Source organism: Tenrec ecaudatus, chromosome X (assembly GCF_050624435.1).
Source record: "Tenrec ecaudatus isolate mTenEca1 chromosome X, mTenEca1.hap1, whole genome shotgun sequence".
In the NCBI taxonomy this organism is placed as follows: Eukaryota; Metazoa; Chordata; class Mammalia; order Afrosoricida; family Tenrecidae; genus Tenrec; species Tenrec ecaudatus.
Genome location: NC_134548.1, coordinates 89,426,639 through 89,445,152, shown reverse-complemented (window position 1 = coordinate 89,445,152; position 18,514 = coordinate 89,426,639). Strand labels below are relative to the sequence as shown.

General features: G+C 36.0%; 1 protein-coding gene across 1 annotated transcript in view; it reads left to right on the top strand.

The window, feature by feature from the left end:
- Positions 1–18,235, top strand: part of RPS6KA6 (ribosomal protein S6 kinase A6) — a 263,852-nt gene extending 245,617 nt beyond the window's left edge. Inside the window, exons 21-22 of the mRNA XM_075538267.1 lie at positions 15,876–16,016; positions 16,514–18,235. Coding sequence (XP_075394382.1) covers positions 15,876–16,016; positions 16,514–16,639 — 267 coding nt within the window. The 3' untranslated portion in view covers positions 16,640–18,235. The remainder of the gene's footprint in view (positions 1–15,875; positions 16,017–16,513) is intronic.
- The last annotated feature ends 279 nt before the right edge of the window (positions 18,236–18,514 follow it).

Here is an 18,514-nt window from a genome sequence, read left to right as displayed (position 1 = left end):
GCAACAAAGCTCACATGGAAGAAGCACACCAGCCTGTGCGACTACGAGGTATCGAAGGGATCAGGTATAAGGCATCAACAGAACGAAAAAATCTTACCATAGTGAAGGAAGTGGGGAGTGCAGAGTGGAGACCCAAAGCCCATTTGTCGGCCACTGGAGATCCCCTTGCAGAGGGGTCTAGGGGAAGAGAGGAGCCAGTAAAGGTACAATGTAACACTGATGAAAAATACAACTTTCCTCTAGTTCCTGAGTGCTTACTCCCCTCCCCACCCCCCAACTGTCATGATCTGAATTCTACTTTGCAAGTCTGGCTAGACCAGAGGATGTACACTGGTACAGATAGGAACTGGAAACACAGGGACTCCAGGGCGGATGATACCGTCAGGACCAGGGGTGTGAGTGGGTTGGAAAGAGGGAACCGATTACAAGGATCTAAATGTGACCTCCTCTCTGGGGGTCAGACAACAGAAAAGTGGGTGAAGAGATGTCTGACAGAGCAAGATATAAAATAATTTATAAATTATCAAGGGCTCATGAGGGAGGAGGAAGCAGGGAGGGAGGGAAAAAAATGACCTGATGCTTAAGTGGAGTGCAAATGTTTTGAGAATAATGCGGGCAATGCATGTACAGATGTGCTTTACACAATTGATGTATGTGTGGATTGTGATAAGAGTTGTATGAACCCCTAATAGAACAATTTAAAGAAGGAAAGATCAAAGAAGAATTGGTGCATTTCAAAAAAAAGAACAACTCAAAATGAGAATAAATAGCTGAAAATACCCATTACTAATAGAGGAGGGCAATGTACCAAGTACAAGCCTAGGAAAATTGGAAGTCATCAAAATTGAAATGTATAAAGATTGATATTCTATGTATTAGTGAACTAAAAGGGATTGATATTGTCTACATCGAATCAGGCATTCATGTGTTTTACTGTCAATGTGCTTCATTATCAAACAGAACATCTCAACGTCTATTTAGAAGTACACAGCTGTCTGTGGTGTAATATCTATAAGCCTACAAAGAAGTCCAGTTAATACAATCATTCTTTAAATTTGTGTACCAACCACTACAGCTAATGATGAAGAAATTGTGTTATTCAACCAACTTCTCCCATCCAAAATTGATCACATATGCAATCAAAATGTGTTAATAATTACTAGAGATTGCATGCAAAAGTTGTAAACATAGAGGAAGGAACTGTTGTTTTAAAATAATGGCCTTGTTAAATTGGACGTTTCCTTACAGAAGTGTCGTGGGGAGAAAACGAGCCAGTGAGGGTATAGTATAGCACCGATGACACATACAGATTTTCTTTGGTTCTTTAATGCTACCTCATCTACCTCATCCACACTATTATAACCCTAATTCTACCTTACAAATCTGACTAGACCAGAACATGTTCATGGGTACAGATAAGAGTTGGAAACGCAGGGGATCCAGAACAGATAAACTCCTTGGGACCAATATTGAGAGTAGTCATACCAGGAGGGGAAGGAGAAGGTGGGGGAAGAAAGGAGGAACCAATCACAGTTACCTATCTATAACCTCTTTCCAGGGGATAGACAACAGACAAGGGGGTAAGGGAGACATTGGACAGCATAAGACATGAAAAAAATAATAATTTATAAATTATCAAGGGTTCATGTGGGAGGGAGGGGGGGAATGAGGCTCAAATAGAAAGAAAATGCTTTGAAATCGATGATGGCAACATATGTACAAGTGTGTTTGACACAATGGATGTATGCATGGATTGTAATAAGAGTTGTGTGAGCCGCCAATAAAATTATTTTTAAAATAATAAAATATGCCCTTGTTGCTAGAAACAAAGCTGGAGATCACATGAGAGAATTTTGTAAGGTCAATAATTTATTTTTACAACTTCCTAATTTCAGCAATGTAAAGAATAACTATATAAGTTTACATTGCCAGATGGAACATACAGGAATTAAATGGACTCTATGGAAAGAGTAGATGGAGAAGCTCAATAACATTAATCTAAGACAGTCAGGAGACAACTGGGGGATAGATCATCAATTGCTCACATGTAGGTTAAAGGTTGAAACTAAGAAAATGGAAACAAATCCATAAGAGCCAAAATGCAACCTTGAGTGTATCCCATCTGAACTTGATAACAGATTTTTTTCTAGGTGTGCATATGTATTTATTTTCCAGCATTTTTCTTTAACAAAAAGAAAACATTTCGCATCTTAAAATGTGTGCATGCGGTATCATTTTTGATAAAATAGATAAACCAAAATATATAGTAACCACATACATCCCAATTACTTAAAATATATCAATTAAAAAGCTGGTAAAATGTAATTAAGGGCTCAAGTAGAAAGAAGATGCTTTGAAAATGATGATGGTAGCATGGGAACAGAGTTCATGGATTGAAAACTAATGAACCTGACAAGGACTGGAATGACATCAGAACATCATATATGAAGAAAACCAAAGATCATTTAAAAGGAAAGAAGAAAAGACAAAAGTAGCATGTGGTCAAGAACCAGCAGTACTGAAGGAAGAAATCCAAACTATACTGAAGAAATTACCAAAAAACAAAGGTCCAGGAATTTGCAAAAATTGAAAATTTTCAGTAAGCTATTGATGCACTAGAAGCACTCATTCATCTATGCCAAGAAATTTAGAAGACAGCCACCTGTCCAATCAACTGGAAGGGGTCTATAATATGCCCATTCCTAAGAAAGGTGACCCAGCAGAATGCGGCAATTATCAGACATCACTAATATCTCATAGAAGTAAAATTTGCTAAAAACAATCCAATATGCATTACGGCAGTACTTCAACAGGGAGCTACCAGACATCCAAGCCAGATTCAAATGAGGAAATGGAATTAGGGATATTGTTACTCATGTCAGATATATCTTAATGAAAGAAAATTATCCTGTAAAGATGTTTACTTGTGTTTTATTGACTTTCAAAAGACATTTCACTCTTTAGTAACCACTGCCGTCCTATCGCTTGATTTTTGATTGAGGGAGTTCAATGGAGGCTTATTTCTATGGAGATCCCACAAATGTATCTTGGGCTTCCACTGTCACCCATAGCCTTATGCAAAACCAGACTCTCACAATTTAGACTCTGATACTATTCCCTCCTTTGGCTTCAGATTATATAATTTACAGTCCTTTGGTGACTGATGATGGTATGCTTCCTCCACGAGGATTTAGTTGGTAACTCTTTTAGATGACTGCTTGTTTAGAAACAAGCTTTTTAAGACCCAAGATGCTATTCTGTCTGATAGCCAGGCAAAATATAATTTTTTCACCACACTTTGCTATAGTTCCCTGTTTAAAGGCAAGTATCAAGCAGTGCTATGATGTAAGAGCTCATTGTTCTTAAATTGGAGCTAGGATTTACCAAATAGAGTGTATTGGTGAGATGACTACACAAGGTAAAAATGAGAAACCTTACTTGAAGAGCTAAAATCTTGTCAATTGAGCCCCCTCTGATGCATGTTAGGCCTTATCTGGTTTTCAGCATTGTCTGTATTTTATTAGTTTTTGTTTGTTCTGTTGGGTTTATCTCAGATGTGTCATTATTGAATTTTTGTTATATGTTTTTCTGTTTTTCACTATATTAAACCCAGGATTGAGGAACCTGTAAGAACAGAAAGTAGAATAAGGGTTTCTGGGGGGTATATTGGGAAGTGGGGTGGTAAAAGGGCGCTGATGCCAAGGAGTACAATAAGGAAAATAATGTTTTGAGACTGATTATTTTAGCAATGTGATTGAACTATGGAATGACTTGATATCTGTATTAATTCCTATGTTAGTCTAGGATAACTAGAGAAACTAATCCAGAGACATTCATATGTGTATAGGAAAGAGCATTATATACAAGAGCAATTAAATATTGAGAAGACATCCCAGCCCATTCCAGATCAAGTCCATATTAGTCCATATGTCCAGTACCAATCTATAATGTCCTCTTCAGACTCATGAAATACATGCACTGATGCCGAACGCAGGAGGATCACAGACCAATGGGTTGGAAGTCTTGTGGATCCAGTGACATTTTAAGCATCTCAGCACTGGCAAAGGTCTCTATGTGGTTTCTGCAGCTCCAGAGGTCTGGTTGCATCAGGGTAGGTCCATGTGGCTTCTCCAGCTCCCAGGGCATAGTTCATGTGTCTTGTCAGTAGAGCATCTCTCATGGAGTGAGCAGAGAGAGAAGAGTCTCCAGACTCCAAGGAAGAAATACAGGATTTCCCAGAATTCTCAAGAGAAGACTATGCCCACTCAGAGACCTTATTAGCTATGATCTGATTGACAGGCTAGACTCCACCCCTTCACTCTTAATCCTCAAATTGACAAACGATTGATTATATAACTACCACAACTCCCAAGAAAATGGTTTTGGAAAGAAAAAAAATATTTGCCTGTGTGGATCGTGACAAACTATAGATAACATTGAGAAAAATGTATAACTATAACAGTTATACTGATGTGTAACTTGCACATACACCAAGCAGCAGTCATTTAAACAGAACAAAGGATTGCTTTATGAATTAAAATCAAGATCCCGGGGAACTAATACGAGAAAATGGAGTATATGAAGAAGGCTATGGCATCAGGACTAGAGAAAGACTCATTTAACAGACTTCAGTATGCAAATGAGTCTTGTTTGTTGAAAGCAAAGAGGACTTGAGGCACTTGCTGATGAAGGTGAGAGACCTCGATATAGATTACAATCTAATGTAAGGAAAATTCTCACAACTTGACCAATATACATTATAATGAGAACTGATGAAAAAGGTGATATTGTCAAGGATTTTATCTTATGTGGATCCTCAGTCAATGATCATGGGAGCATCAGTCAAAAAAAATCAAAGGACATAGCGCATTGAACAAATTGGCTGCAAAAGACCTTTTCAAAATTGAACAGCAAGAATGTCACTTAGCACTGTGATCATGTCAACTTGGCTTGGTCGTACATCTTAGTAAAAGGGCCTCTCTTCCAAGGTTCCCATGAGGTCTGGTCCAGACTCAAGCGTGATGATGTCTGATCTGGCATACTTGCTATAGGTAACAGTGAACACTGTGAAGCATGGTTCTCGCTCTTTTCCTGCTGGTGTTGGCTCTGCATATGTTGCTGCCAGTCCTCGGCTGGCATCACCTCGGCTTCCACCTGCCTGTGTCCCATCACACTACCGGTTGCACTCACTATCCAAAAAAACACACAACCTTGAGAGGATTAGCCCAACTGTACATCCTGAGATGCCTGTGGGGCTCTTTTGGAGCATTTCCTGAGCCAGATACCTTACAAGATAATGCCGAAGGCCCCTATGAAAAATCCTCAATACTCATTATTGCTTCTACACTTGTTACTAGAATTTTCAGTGAGTCCCTAAAGGTGATGATGTACAGTTGTTCACCCAAGAAGATGTATAGTGTACTTGTAAGAACTATAGTTTTCAAATATGTACAGATGGAAATTTGGAGAATATGTGTGAGAACAGTTATTAAGGTTTTGAAATACTTGTGCTAGGACCATAAGTTTGGATCAGCTTGAGTTTGTTGATGTGGGACCACTAAGCACATTTTTCATTCAACGTTTTGTCTAAAAAGGTTAAGAGAGAGTCCAATTTGACTGGTTAACTGAAGCTTGGGTTGTGATAGATAGCCTATGGTAAGTCAACTTGAAATTCCAGACCTAACTTGGTATACTATAGAAGAAGGTATCCTAAGGCTTGGGGAAATTGACATGTTAGAGTGGATTTATCTGGATAAACACAGAAACTCACTAATAGAGTGCCTGAAGATACACATTTTTTTACCAAAACAATAAAAAATGAATTTGTCATTGGAGACCCAACATCTCTGAAGGCTCTTGCCATTGATATTTTATGCATGCCAGACTTGATAGTGGAAAGTACCATAATTAAATGAATACACCTATATACCAAGGGCTGGTTTAAGCCTGTGGTGGTAGGGACACATGGCAACACTTAATTGACAGAAAAAAAGGCAAGTGTGATTAACATATTGGTCAGCAAAATCTAAGTGATAATCAGACTACCCTGACTTTTATGGATTTGTATTGACTACTTAGGAAGGGTTCCCCTACAAGTGAAATCGATGGAGAACCTGCTAAATATTTACTTGATCTATGTAAGGGGAAGAATTCTTGATCAGGTAAACAGCACTCTAACTTGAATTGCCAAAATAGAGTCAAGACCAGTTAATCAGTTTTTAGAATAAAGATGGTTTATGGACTCACTCCCCCTTAAATAAATGGAAGGCTGTGTTCCTTTGAAGAAGGACCCCATTACATTGTCAAAGTTTATACTGTTACTCTTTTTTCCCAACTTTCCCCAAAGGTATCTGTATTTGTTTAGAGTGACTCACCTTGGAGAAAATAAAATATTCTGATTTTTAGGGAATATGGTACACTGCCTCTGAATTGACATTAATTCCAAGGGACCCAATATGTTTTGAAGACTCACCAGTCAGAGTGGGGCATATAGATGTCAAATTACTAAAGAAGTTTTAGTTCAGGTTTGACTGGCAGTGGGCCTCCTGTGTCCCCAAACTCATCCTGTAATAATTTCTCCAGTTGTAGAATTCATAATTGGAATAGACATACCCAATAACTGGCAGGATGCCCATATTAAATCCCTAAAATGTGATTGTGATAGCAAAACACACAACACAATTGTGATAGCAAATGCTATGTGGAAACCATCAGAAATACCTGTCAAGGAAAGGTTAATCTAAAGTAATCACCACATTCCTAGAGGGATTGTAGGGATTAGTGCCATAATCAAAGATTTGAAAGATACAGGAGTGGTGGTTCCCACCACATCCCCACTTAACACACCTAGTTGACCTGTGCAATAATCAGGTGGATTTTGGAGAATGGCAGTGGATTATTAAACTTAACCAATTGGTGACTGCAAGTGCTCCTGCTCTTCCAGATGTGATATCATTGCTTTTAAACTAATATTTCTCCTGGTTCCTGATAAGTAATCATTCATCTGGCCACAGCCTTTACCTCAATTTGGTATTCAAAGGACCACCAGAAGCAGTTTGCCTTCAGCTGGTAAGGACAACGATACACTTTTACAACCCTCCCTCAGAATTATATCAATTCTCCTGCACTATGTCAGAATTTAGTCCATAGGGACCTTGATTGCTTTTCTCTGCCACAAAATGTCACATTGGTCCATTACTCTAATGACATTATGCTAATGAGACCTAGTAAGAAACTAATATCAATGGCTAGATTTATTGGTAAAACAATTGCAGTCTGGAAGATGGAAATTTAACCTGACTAAAATTTAGGTGCCTTCCACTTCATTGAAGTTTCTAGGGATCCAGTGGCATAAGGGCATTTCAAGATATTCCTACCAAAGTGAAAGATGAGTTACTGTATCCAGCCCCTCCTAAAACTAAAAGAGTAAGCACAATACCTGGTGTATGTCTTTGCCTTTTAGAGGAAACCTATCCCACATTTGGGTGGGGTACTCCAGCTAATTTATTAAATGACTGGAGAGTTCTTTGCTTTTAATGAGGCCTGGAACAAGAAAAGCCTCTGCAACAGGTTTAGGATGCTGTTAAAGCCACTCTGCCACTTGGGCCTTATGATCCAGCGGACTCAATTTTATTTGAAATGTCAATTCCAGATAAAAAGGTGCCTTTGGGTTCATGGCAGGCCCCTATTGGTGAATCTCAGTGGAGAGTGAGGATTTGGGAATAAAGCTCCGCTATCCTCTGCAAATGCTTACTCCTATTTTGAGAAACAACATTTTACCTGCTACTTGTCCTTAGTAGAGACTGAATACCTCACCATGGGGCACCAAGTCACCATACGCCCTGAGCTATCTATCATGAACTACATGTTGCCTGATCCACAGTCATAAAGTTGGATGTGCACGGCTGCACTCCATTAAATGGAAGTGATGTATGAGGGGGTACTCCCCCCTGCAAACCAGAAAAAGCTCCTTTATTTTGTAGGGATATTTATAAGTAAACTTAAGACATGCATATTTATTAGTTACGTACATCACAAGGTGGGCAGCATCTACATTGAGGGTCCCTGAGCTCACAGGTGAGGAAACCTAATACCTGCATTGGAGAAACATATAAAGGGGACTGGGTGTCCAGCGAGAAGAGAGGATAGAAGTACAATGTCTATTTTATAGGGAGATTTAATCAACCATGTGCTCATTTTAAGGCAGCTGTTAAGGGGAGAATCTGTGAGAATGATTTTTAAAGCAGGATGATGTACCTGGACCTTACCTCTAACTTATCAAAGTGGAGGCTTTCCTACCGTGGAATACCAGCTTTCCAGGTTCCCTCTAATATGTTAGGGAATATAGTCCTTTTCATATTTCCCTCAGTGTTTGTTTCCCACATCTTCTGTATTATGTTTAAAATTTAATTGAGTCACAGAGGCAGCATGGTTTCTTTTCATATCTCTTAGCTTTCTATAGAAGCAGCACAAGACTGCGAGTACCAAAATTACGACAATGAACACAACAGTCAGACTAGAACTTAAGCTATGTGAAGTACTTGGAACACAAGCATGTGGATGCATCCCCTTTATACTATCCACCAATTGTTTAATCACCTCAGGAGCTAGGGGATGCTTTAAGTCTATCCATGAATGTATAGAAAATACCTAGTTTTTAGCTGAATCACATTTAGATAAAAGTTTCTGTTAAGCCCTGAAAATTATTTCTAATCAAAGCCCAATTATGTAAGGGTAAATTATACGAATGGGGTTACACAAAAATTTGCAATTTCCCAGTCTATCATAAGTATCGATGTTAAAAGTCCATAATTGTTACCTCTTAGCAAATTAACAGTTTGTTGTAATAGTTCAGTCACTTTTACATAAAATGCTCCTTTCTGATAGCGTCCTAGAGTGTCTCTTCAATAGCATCAGCAATGGTAGAAATGTTTTAGCAGGCAGCAATTGTCATTCTCAGGAATCTGTGAGGCCTTCTTGATGTTGTGGATAACTTCAGCAACAGGACAGAGGTCTGTAGTCTGTTTTCTCTTGCCACACCATCAGCTCTCTTTTTCCTTCTGGGCCTTTCTGGCTGAAGAGAAATCCACCTATTTCCTTTGCCTGTGAAAATATAAACAAATAGTCCCTCCCTTTGGGCTGTTAGCAACCTGAAAGCAGAATCATTGGTAAGATTGGGTAGTTTCATCAACAATTCGCTCTTTCATATTTCTTTAGAAATAGTTACAGCCTCCTCAAGGGAGTCCATCTTCTTTCTTCTGCAAAAACAGAAGTGAATAGCCCTTCCAACAAGTGATTGGCGGACCCGGGTTCCAAAAGTGATTGTCATCCTTCGAGGTTTTTTTTTTTTCAAGGTCCCTGTTTTTCTGTACAAGTGGAAACTTGTTTATCCTCCGTAATTTTGTTAGAAGCTTTTAGTAAGGAAAATGTTTTCCTGGTTAAAAAGACTATGAATGAAGTTTGTCATACATAAAATTTCTATTTATCTCCCCCTTCTGTTTTAATAATGGAGATTTAAAAACACCATAAGCAATCTCAGGCTACTTGCTTGATTTTATATCTGTTAAACTAGTTAGACAGGCTTCATTGTGTAAATTTAAGTTCCCTGCTCTCAGGGCATTAGGGAAGGGCAGGAGCTTACAAGAGACAGATACCAGATGAAACTGACCATTTTTTTCCACACACATGATAATCTGAAAGACTGAAAACATTCTTTTTTTAAAAAGATCATTTTATTAGGGGCTCATACAACTGTTATCACAATCCATACATACATCAATTGTGTCAAGAGCATGTACATTTGTTGCCATCATCAATCTCAAAACATTTGCTTTCTACTTGAGCCCTTAATATCTGCTGCTCATTTTCCCCCTCCCATCCCACTCCCCCTACCTCATGAACCCTTCATCATTCATAAATTCTTATTATTTTGTCATGTTATACTGTCCAATTTATCCCCCACCTTCTTTTTTGCTGCCCATCCCCCAGGGAGGAGGCTATACGTAGATTCCTGTAATCAGTCCCCCCTTTCTACCCCGCATTCTCTCCACCCTCCAGGCATCGCCACTCTCACCACTGGTCCTGAAGGAGTCATCTGTCCTGGATTCCCTGTGTTTCCAGTTGCTATCTGTACCTTTGTACATCCTCTGGTCTAGCCAGATTTGTAAGGTAGAATTGGGATCATGATAGGTGGGGGGAGTAAGCATTTAAGAACTAGAGGAAAATTAGATGTTTCATCATTGCTACCCTGCACCCTGACTGGCTCATCTCCTCCCCACAACCCTTCAGTAAAGGGTGTCTGGTTGGCTACCAATGGACTTTCATTCTCCACTCTGCACTCACCCACATTTTCAATGATATGATTTTTTGTTCCTTGATGCTTGATACCTGATCCCTTCAACAGCTCATGGTCACACAGGCTGGTGTGTTTCTTCCATGTGGGCTTTGTTGCTTCTGAACTAGATGGCCACTTTTTTCTCTTCGAGCCTTTAAGACACCAGACGCTATATCTTTTGATAGCTGGGCACCATCAGCTTTCTTCACCACATTTTCTGATGCACATGTTTGTCTTCATTGATCGTATCAGGGAGGTGGGCACCCATTGATATGATTTTTAGTTCTTTGATGTCTGATACCTGGTCCCTTCTGCACCTTGTGGTCTGACAGGCTGCTGTGCTTCTTCCATGTGGGCCTTGACGCTTCTCAGCCACTTGTTTATCTTCAAGCCTTTAACACCCCAGACGCTATATCTTTTCATAGCCAGGCACCGGCAGCTTTCTTCAGTACATTTGCTTATGCACACATTTTTCTTCAGCAATTATGTTGGGAAGATGTGCATCCTAGAATGCCCATTTAATAGAATAGCATGTTCTTGCATTGAGTAAGTGCTTGAGTGGAGGCCCGATGTCCATCTGCTGCCTTAGTACTAAACCTATAAATATATGCACATATATCTTTTTCCCTACACTCATATAGATATATTTACATATGTACATTCCAGTCTGTAGACCTGTGTAAATACCCTTTGTCACCTAGTTCTTTCCTCTATTTCCTTTTACTTTCTTCTTGTCCCACTATCATGCTCAGCCTTCATTTGGGTTTCAGTAATTTCTCACGGTTACCTTGCTCTTGCTGAATCCCTACCAGGCCACTCACACCCTCCTTGCTACTGATTTTGGATCAATTATTGCTCCCCTGTCCCTGGGTTTGTCAGCACCACCTCCTTGCCCCCTCCTCCCCCTCTCCCTTGTCCCCTCAGAACCATTGGTCCTGTTGTTTTCTCCTCCAAACTATTTATGCAGTCTGTCTTATCTAGATAGATGTGTAGAGATAATAATATGCACCAAAAATAAAGCCATAGCAAGATAGGCAATGAGTGAGAACACAGCTATGACAACAAAAAAGGAAACCAATTACCCATAGAAGAATAAATTAATTTTAAAAAAATTAAAGAAAAACCTGTAAATCAAGGTCTGATTTTTGATCTTTAGGCGTGTCCTTCAGTCAAGTCCAATCGGGTGCCATGCTTTGGCCCCAGAGTCTGTCCTTTGAACTCCCTTGGGGGTTCCCTGCTCTGCTCCCACAGTTGTTCTGCCGCACGTAAAACATATTTCTTGTAGGCAGCAACATGATAGATTATATGTGTTTTTAATCTGTTATTTTTCTCTATATAATTTGCATGGGATATTTAGACCATTTGTATTTAATGCTGTCACTGAAGATGAAGAATCTACTTCATTCATTTTGCTTATTTTTTGAATGATTTATGTCTTATTTAGCTTTTATTATTTTTCTGATGTTTTTAGATTTAGCATTTTTTGTAAGTGTAATTTCGTACAATATTTCTTTGGTGTACTTTTTCTATTTGTTTTCTTGGTAGTTATCACAAATATTATATTATTTAATTTGCAATTTCAGCAACATTTACATACCAAACAAGAAGTGGCATATTAATATACTATAAATATTACAGTTTTACTCCCCCTTTTCTGTTGATAAGTCTTGAGAATATCAGTAAATTTTCTGTGTCCCATTGATTTAATCTTTACTTACCAAATATATTCATGTATAAACCAAGTTTTTCAGCACAGTTTAATGGAGTTTTGTGGTAAAATTAGGTGCCTTGGCTGATATTCAGGTCAGCTTATACTGGAGTATGTACGGTATATCTTATGCAATTGACGTTGCATTGCTTGCAAAACTTAACTGTTGAGTTTACTCTCAACAGTTCTCAAAATAACATGCTTTTTCATAGATTTGTCCTAGCTGTTACATATGGTTAAGATCTTTCTCATTAATATTTTTATTTCCCTTGTGTCGATTCAAATATTGGTTTAATAAACTTTTCTTTTTATTTAGAGATGTCTGTTAAGAAATACATGTAGGGCAATGAATGTATAAATGTGGTTTACACAATTGATATATGTAAGGATTATGATAAGAGTTATATGATTCCCTAATAAAATGAGTTTTTAAAAAAAGAATGAAGGCAGCATATGTCCAAACATGCCTGATTCAATTAATGTATCCATTGTACAAGAGTTGTATGAGCCCCCAATAAAATGATTTAAAAAAAAGAAAAATACATGTAAAGCTGATTTGTTAGTTGCAAATTCTCACACAAAGCTTCTGTTTATTTAGGAACTTCTTATTTTACCACTTATATTTAAATTATACCTTAGCTTGTTTAAAAATTCTTGGGTAAGAATTGTCTACCTTCAATATTCTATGTACAAGGGGGATTCAAAATGTGCATGAACAAGTGGGATAAAAAGATAATAGTATAACTCCATGAATTTGAAATAACTTTGTTGAGATATTAATAACATTATACAATTAATATCGCACCTGAATTTTGAGAACATCTCAAGAACAGATTTGATGCATTGACCCCTAGTGGCAGAAGAAGCCTGATGAGCTGTGGGAGTATATCAAGAAAATAATTCATGAAGAAAGCAAAGAGTCATTAAAAACACAGGAAAGAAAGGATTCAAGTGCCCACCAAGAAAGGACTAAAACTTGCTCTCAATTTTAGAATAGCTAAAGCAAATTGGAAAAGTGATGGAGTCAAAGATGTGAATAGAAAATTTCAAAGAATAGCTCGAGAACAAAAAATCAAATATAATGAAATGTGCAAAGATCTAGAATTAGAAAATCAAACAAGAAGAACATGCTGAGCATATCTTAAACTGAAGGATCACAAGAAAAAAATCAAGTCTGAAGTTGCAATCTTGAAAGATTTTAAGGGCAAATTTTTGAATGATGCAGAAAGCATCCAAAGAAGATGGAAATATTATACAGGTCACTGTCCCACCTATCCTGTTTTGTATGAAAAACCAATAATGGAGCTAGAAACAATGGCTAAATAAAACCCCAATAGAAAAGAAAGCAGAAAATATTTTAAAATAGGTCAAAAGGGAGATTTAATGACAAGCTGTTATGTTCCAGCTTAACTACAGCTGCTAAATTCCACTCTACACTGTTCTTTGTCTGATACTAAGGTATTCATTTTCCTAGACTGTGGTCAGTGAGGATTCACCAGAAACCAGGGAATTCCACATATGAACCTCACAAGTGGATTGTGGGTTTCTACTGTCATCTATAATATGGGTATTTAGCATTTAGGCTCTAGTACCATTCATTGATTTTGGGTCCAGGGTCCCTAGGCAGAAATCCACACCAATTCTGTTATATTTTGCTTTTCTCTTACTGCTTTCACAAGTATCCTTGTCTTTGGTGTTCCAGATTTTTTTTTAATCATGTATCTTAGAGTGCATCTTATATTCTGTTTGGAGTCTGTGTAGCTTCCTTAATTTGCATGTTTTTCTAATACTTTATGTTTGAGAAATTATCTATGATTAAAACTCACTGCCATCAAGTCAGTTGCAACTTAATGACCCTATAGTGTGGAGCAGCCGGTTAATCTTTACAGGAACAAGCAGATAGCCTCATCTTTCCCCTGCAGAGTGGTTGATGGGTTTGAACCACTGACTTTGCAGTTAGCAGTCCAATGCTTAAACCATAACACCACCAAGGCTCCTTATTTATGGTTCTTCTATAAAAAATTATTTCTAGACCTTATGATTATCTAGAATTCTCAAAACTATAATGTTTGATTTTTTTAATTGAATTCTACATTTCCATTTGGCTTTGTTTTTTTTCCCTCTTGCTTCTCTTCAGACTTATTTAATTTTGTTACTCTATATTATAGTTCTCTGACATTTTCCAATTCAGTTATTTCTGTTTCATTCCATTATAATTCTTTGTGTGATTTTAAATGTTATTAATATCTTTATTGAAATTCTTATTTTATTTCCTGATCTCCATTAGTTTTCATTTTTTTCTTTGTTTCCTTTAAACATATTTAACACTAAAATGAAAGGAAGAAAACATCAGATCCAGAGCTGACACATATTTTAAATTTTAAGACAAAGACAATATACCAATTATGATTACTGTGAATTAGATATTCAATAAGTTTAGAGAAAGAGAAGATATTAAAATGAATAAATATAATCCTAAAGATAAAATGTGAGACAATTAAGTTGCATAAGAATAAGACAAGATTAGATGTGGCAGAAGAAAAAAACTGATGAAAATAGAATATTGTACTCAGCCTTAAAAGAAATTGCCTTTGATCAAACAAGCTTCTCCAAAAAAAATAGAATTCCACTCTATGCAAGATCTTCTAAAGTGTTCTTTTTCAGGTCAGTTGGTTGCGATAGCCAGACGCCATCTAGTTCTTTTGGTCTTAGGCCTGTGAAACCAATGTGTGTAATATATTAGTCCTTTTTTTCCCTTTGTCACATTAATTTTTCATTTTTGTATGCAAGTAGATATTTTATCAGTTGTCCTACTCATGATTTCATTTAAATATATTACTATTTAAGATTTTTTACAAAAAGCTCATAAATAATGGTTTTGCTTCTATCTTAGAAGATACTTGTTAAAAAGACTTTGCTTCTTTCTCTAAAATATATTAAAGTATGTACATTTTCTATTCATTAATGTTAAATTCACTACTTTTTACCATAACCTAGATCAAAGAAGTGTGTTCACAAATGAAGTTTTCTGTTTTTGTAACGATTAATAGCCTTAGAAAGCCATAGAGGCAGTTCCATTTTGCTTTATGGGATTGCTATGAGTCAGAATCAACTTGATGGCAGTGAGTTTGGGGTTTGTAATGGTTAAGTACTCAGCACCTAACCAAAAGGTCAGCAGTTGAGTCCACCACTGAGTCTGGAAGAAGAGACCTGGAGATTTGTTCCAGTAAAGAGTATAGCCTAGGAAATCCTATGGGGCAGTTCTACTCTTTCCTATTATTACTATGAGTCAAAATTGAACCAAATCAAGCAGAATAGCAATAACAGTTAATTTGATGGGTTGTTTATGTTGCAGTCAGTTCCTAACATTGGTTTTTTAATTTGCTTTTTTTCATATCTAATACGGTAAGCTCATCATTAAGAACTGGAACCTTGCCTTGTATCTGCTATTTGCAGGCATATATATATGTTTACACTTTGGGTTCAGATGCTCTTGACTATAGTTCATTTTAGGATAATTCCTAATACTTCACATTTTCCCACTTCTTTACTAATCACATTAAATTTCCACTAATTTGTTATTTCTTACTATTTTTATTTAAATATATTAAATATATTTACTATATTTAAGCATTTACTATATTTTGTAAAACCTGTTTTAAGATTTCCATTTGAAAGTTGACAATGTATAATATAGGTTGCGTTTTCTTGTAAGTATAGATCCATAAAAATTATAAAGTTAATGCTTTCAGCTTTTGAGAAAAATATAAAATAATAAGTCTGATTAAAATTCTTTTTGATATGCACAACATTTTGTGTTTTATTTTGATTTAGGATTTACTTTCCCATATGCTTCATATGGATCCACACTTGCGGTACACTACAGATCAAGTATTGAAACACTCATGGATAACCCACAGAGAACAATTGCCATGTGATCAGCCAAATAGAAATGATGCGTCACCTGTCATTAAGGTAAAACTATCAAACATTCTTTAATGTGGCATGTATTAGATGTCTTTCACTAATGACATTTAAATAACTTCCATTAAAAATTTTTGTTTTTTAAATTGGATTTTTGGGGGGTTTTGTTTTTAGGTAACACCCATGGATTCTTTTTGTAAAAATCATTTTATGAGGGGTTCATACAACTCTTATCACAATCCATACATACATCAATTGTGTAAAGTACTTTTGTACAATCATTGCCCTCATCAGTCTCAAACCACTTGCTCTCCACTTAAGCCGTCATAGATTCTTCATATGTTTTTTTCTACTTCAGATTTTATTGTTAAAAAGAAAACTCTTTAAGATACATAATTGTTGAAATATCTATTCAAGTATTACTTTGTCAAGGGGGCATCAGATCAAATTTGTTTTGATTAAATATCTCATGGTAAAATGTGAAAGTTGAGTTTGATTTAATTATTTCCAGAGCTTTTAATTCAATTTGTAATGTCTTATTATTTTAGGGAACAGTAGTTGCAACATATTCTGTTCTGAGTCACAAAACATTCCAGCCAGTCCTAGAACCTGTTGCTGCATCAAACTTAGCTCAACGACGAAGTCTGAAAAAGCGAACATCAACTGGCCTGTAAGATTTACAGTGGTCTTCAGACATACTGGATGAAGAGAAAGTTAAATGTTGTGTCTTTTAGCCTAAATGTTTATTAAAAACATAGTCTTCAGCTACAGTACTTGCATATTATGTTGAAGTCCTTTTATTAAGAAAAGTCAGATTGGAGAAAAACAAAACAAAACACAGGTCCACAGTATTCATTTTCTGTTGTTTGGCAGTAGGGTCTAACAACTTCTATGCACACTAACTTATAAACTTCTTTTCAAATAAAAATACTTTAATAGCTTTTGGTTTCTCATAACACAATTTTGGTGAACCATTACTAATAATCAGATGCATATATAATCCTATAATGCCAAGCAAAATCAGTATTTTTAACTTAAGTTCCTCAAGAATAGGCTTTTTAAAAGTGAAAACACAAGAGTATATAGAAGCTTGTTACTGTGCACAACCAATAGACTCCATTCATTTGAATCCCTGTAGCTATTAAAATAAAGAGTAGTTCAGTTTCTGAGATATATACTTATGTGTTAATATGTGAACTCCTGATATTCTTGGTGCCAATATTTTACAGAATATAATATGTTCAGACAGACCTGTATATTTTACATAAATGGTTTAATTGAAATAGAAAATGTTAAGGCATCTGTAAATTTTATACCTAATGGAGTTAACAGTAAAAGAGAAGATTTTTAAATAAAGGCTATATAGATGTTACCATCTATTAAACAGATCATAATTAAGCCTTTGAGAAGAAAGTACATATTGTTAACACTACATCAGTATTATGCAAGTTAACGTTCAACTTAACCACTTGGGTTTAATTATCTTTCCCCTTTATAGTGAAGTACACGTCTTTTTTATTTTCATGTATTTGAATTACAGTGTATTATCTTAATCAACCTGGAGTCCTAAGCTAATATAGTTGAAATGTTACTGTAGTGAATTTGTGTGCACACAATATTTAGCACACATGATAAAGTATAATACATTTCAGTAAAGTTAGATAATTCTATATAATCCAAATAGTTAAAGTAAACTAACATTTACAGGGAAGAAATTAATATTAAAAATCTACATAAAACATGAGCACATTTAAAATCATACTTATAAGAATAGGGTCAAATTGATCTTATCATTGAACTTATGATTCAGAACCACTCTGTAGTCTGTTTTGTTTTCTCTAACTTATGGACTTTTTGTGTTGTTAAAAAGATGCCATTGGTACTACAACAAATGACAGAAAGAACTCATGAATGTAAACCAGAGGATACCGCAGTTTTACTTAGTAAATATAAGTGAACTGCTTGTGTGTATTAAGTGTTCTGGTTGCTGTATGTTTTACTTCATTTATTTCAGAGAGTTTGTTACTGAATGCTGGAGTATTCAGTTTTAGACTAGGAGATCTATAATTTGGGTATTTAATTTTAAAATATATACATATTCTCTATAATATAAGTTACATATACTCCATGCACAAAGATCTGTTTTCGGGTGTGATGTATATCGGTATGTATTCTTATTTTGAAGACACTAAGGAACATCTAATACCACATGGAAAACATTAGTTAGAAATAATTATGGTAGTATTGTATATTGTGACTTTTAATATCCTCATTTGGCTTTTTCTTTCCTCATTTGACTTCATTACTGGAATTACTTGCATAGAACAATTTGTATCCATGTACTCTGACTGATTATTTAGTTTGTTTATGCTGCTGTGTCTTTTTATCAAAATTAATAAGACAAATTCAGAAGTATCATTCGAAGTTTAAATTTGAAAAATATATATCCTATTTCCATTCATGCATCTCTAGTAGTATTATTATTAGAGTAAGAAATTGGCAATGAAGTGATCACAAAATAATTTCTAAGCTTTCTATTATCAATGATT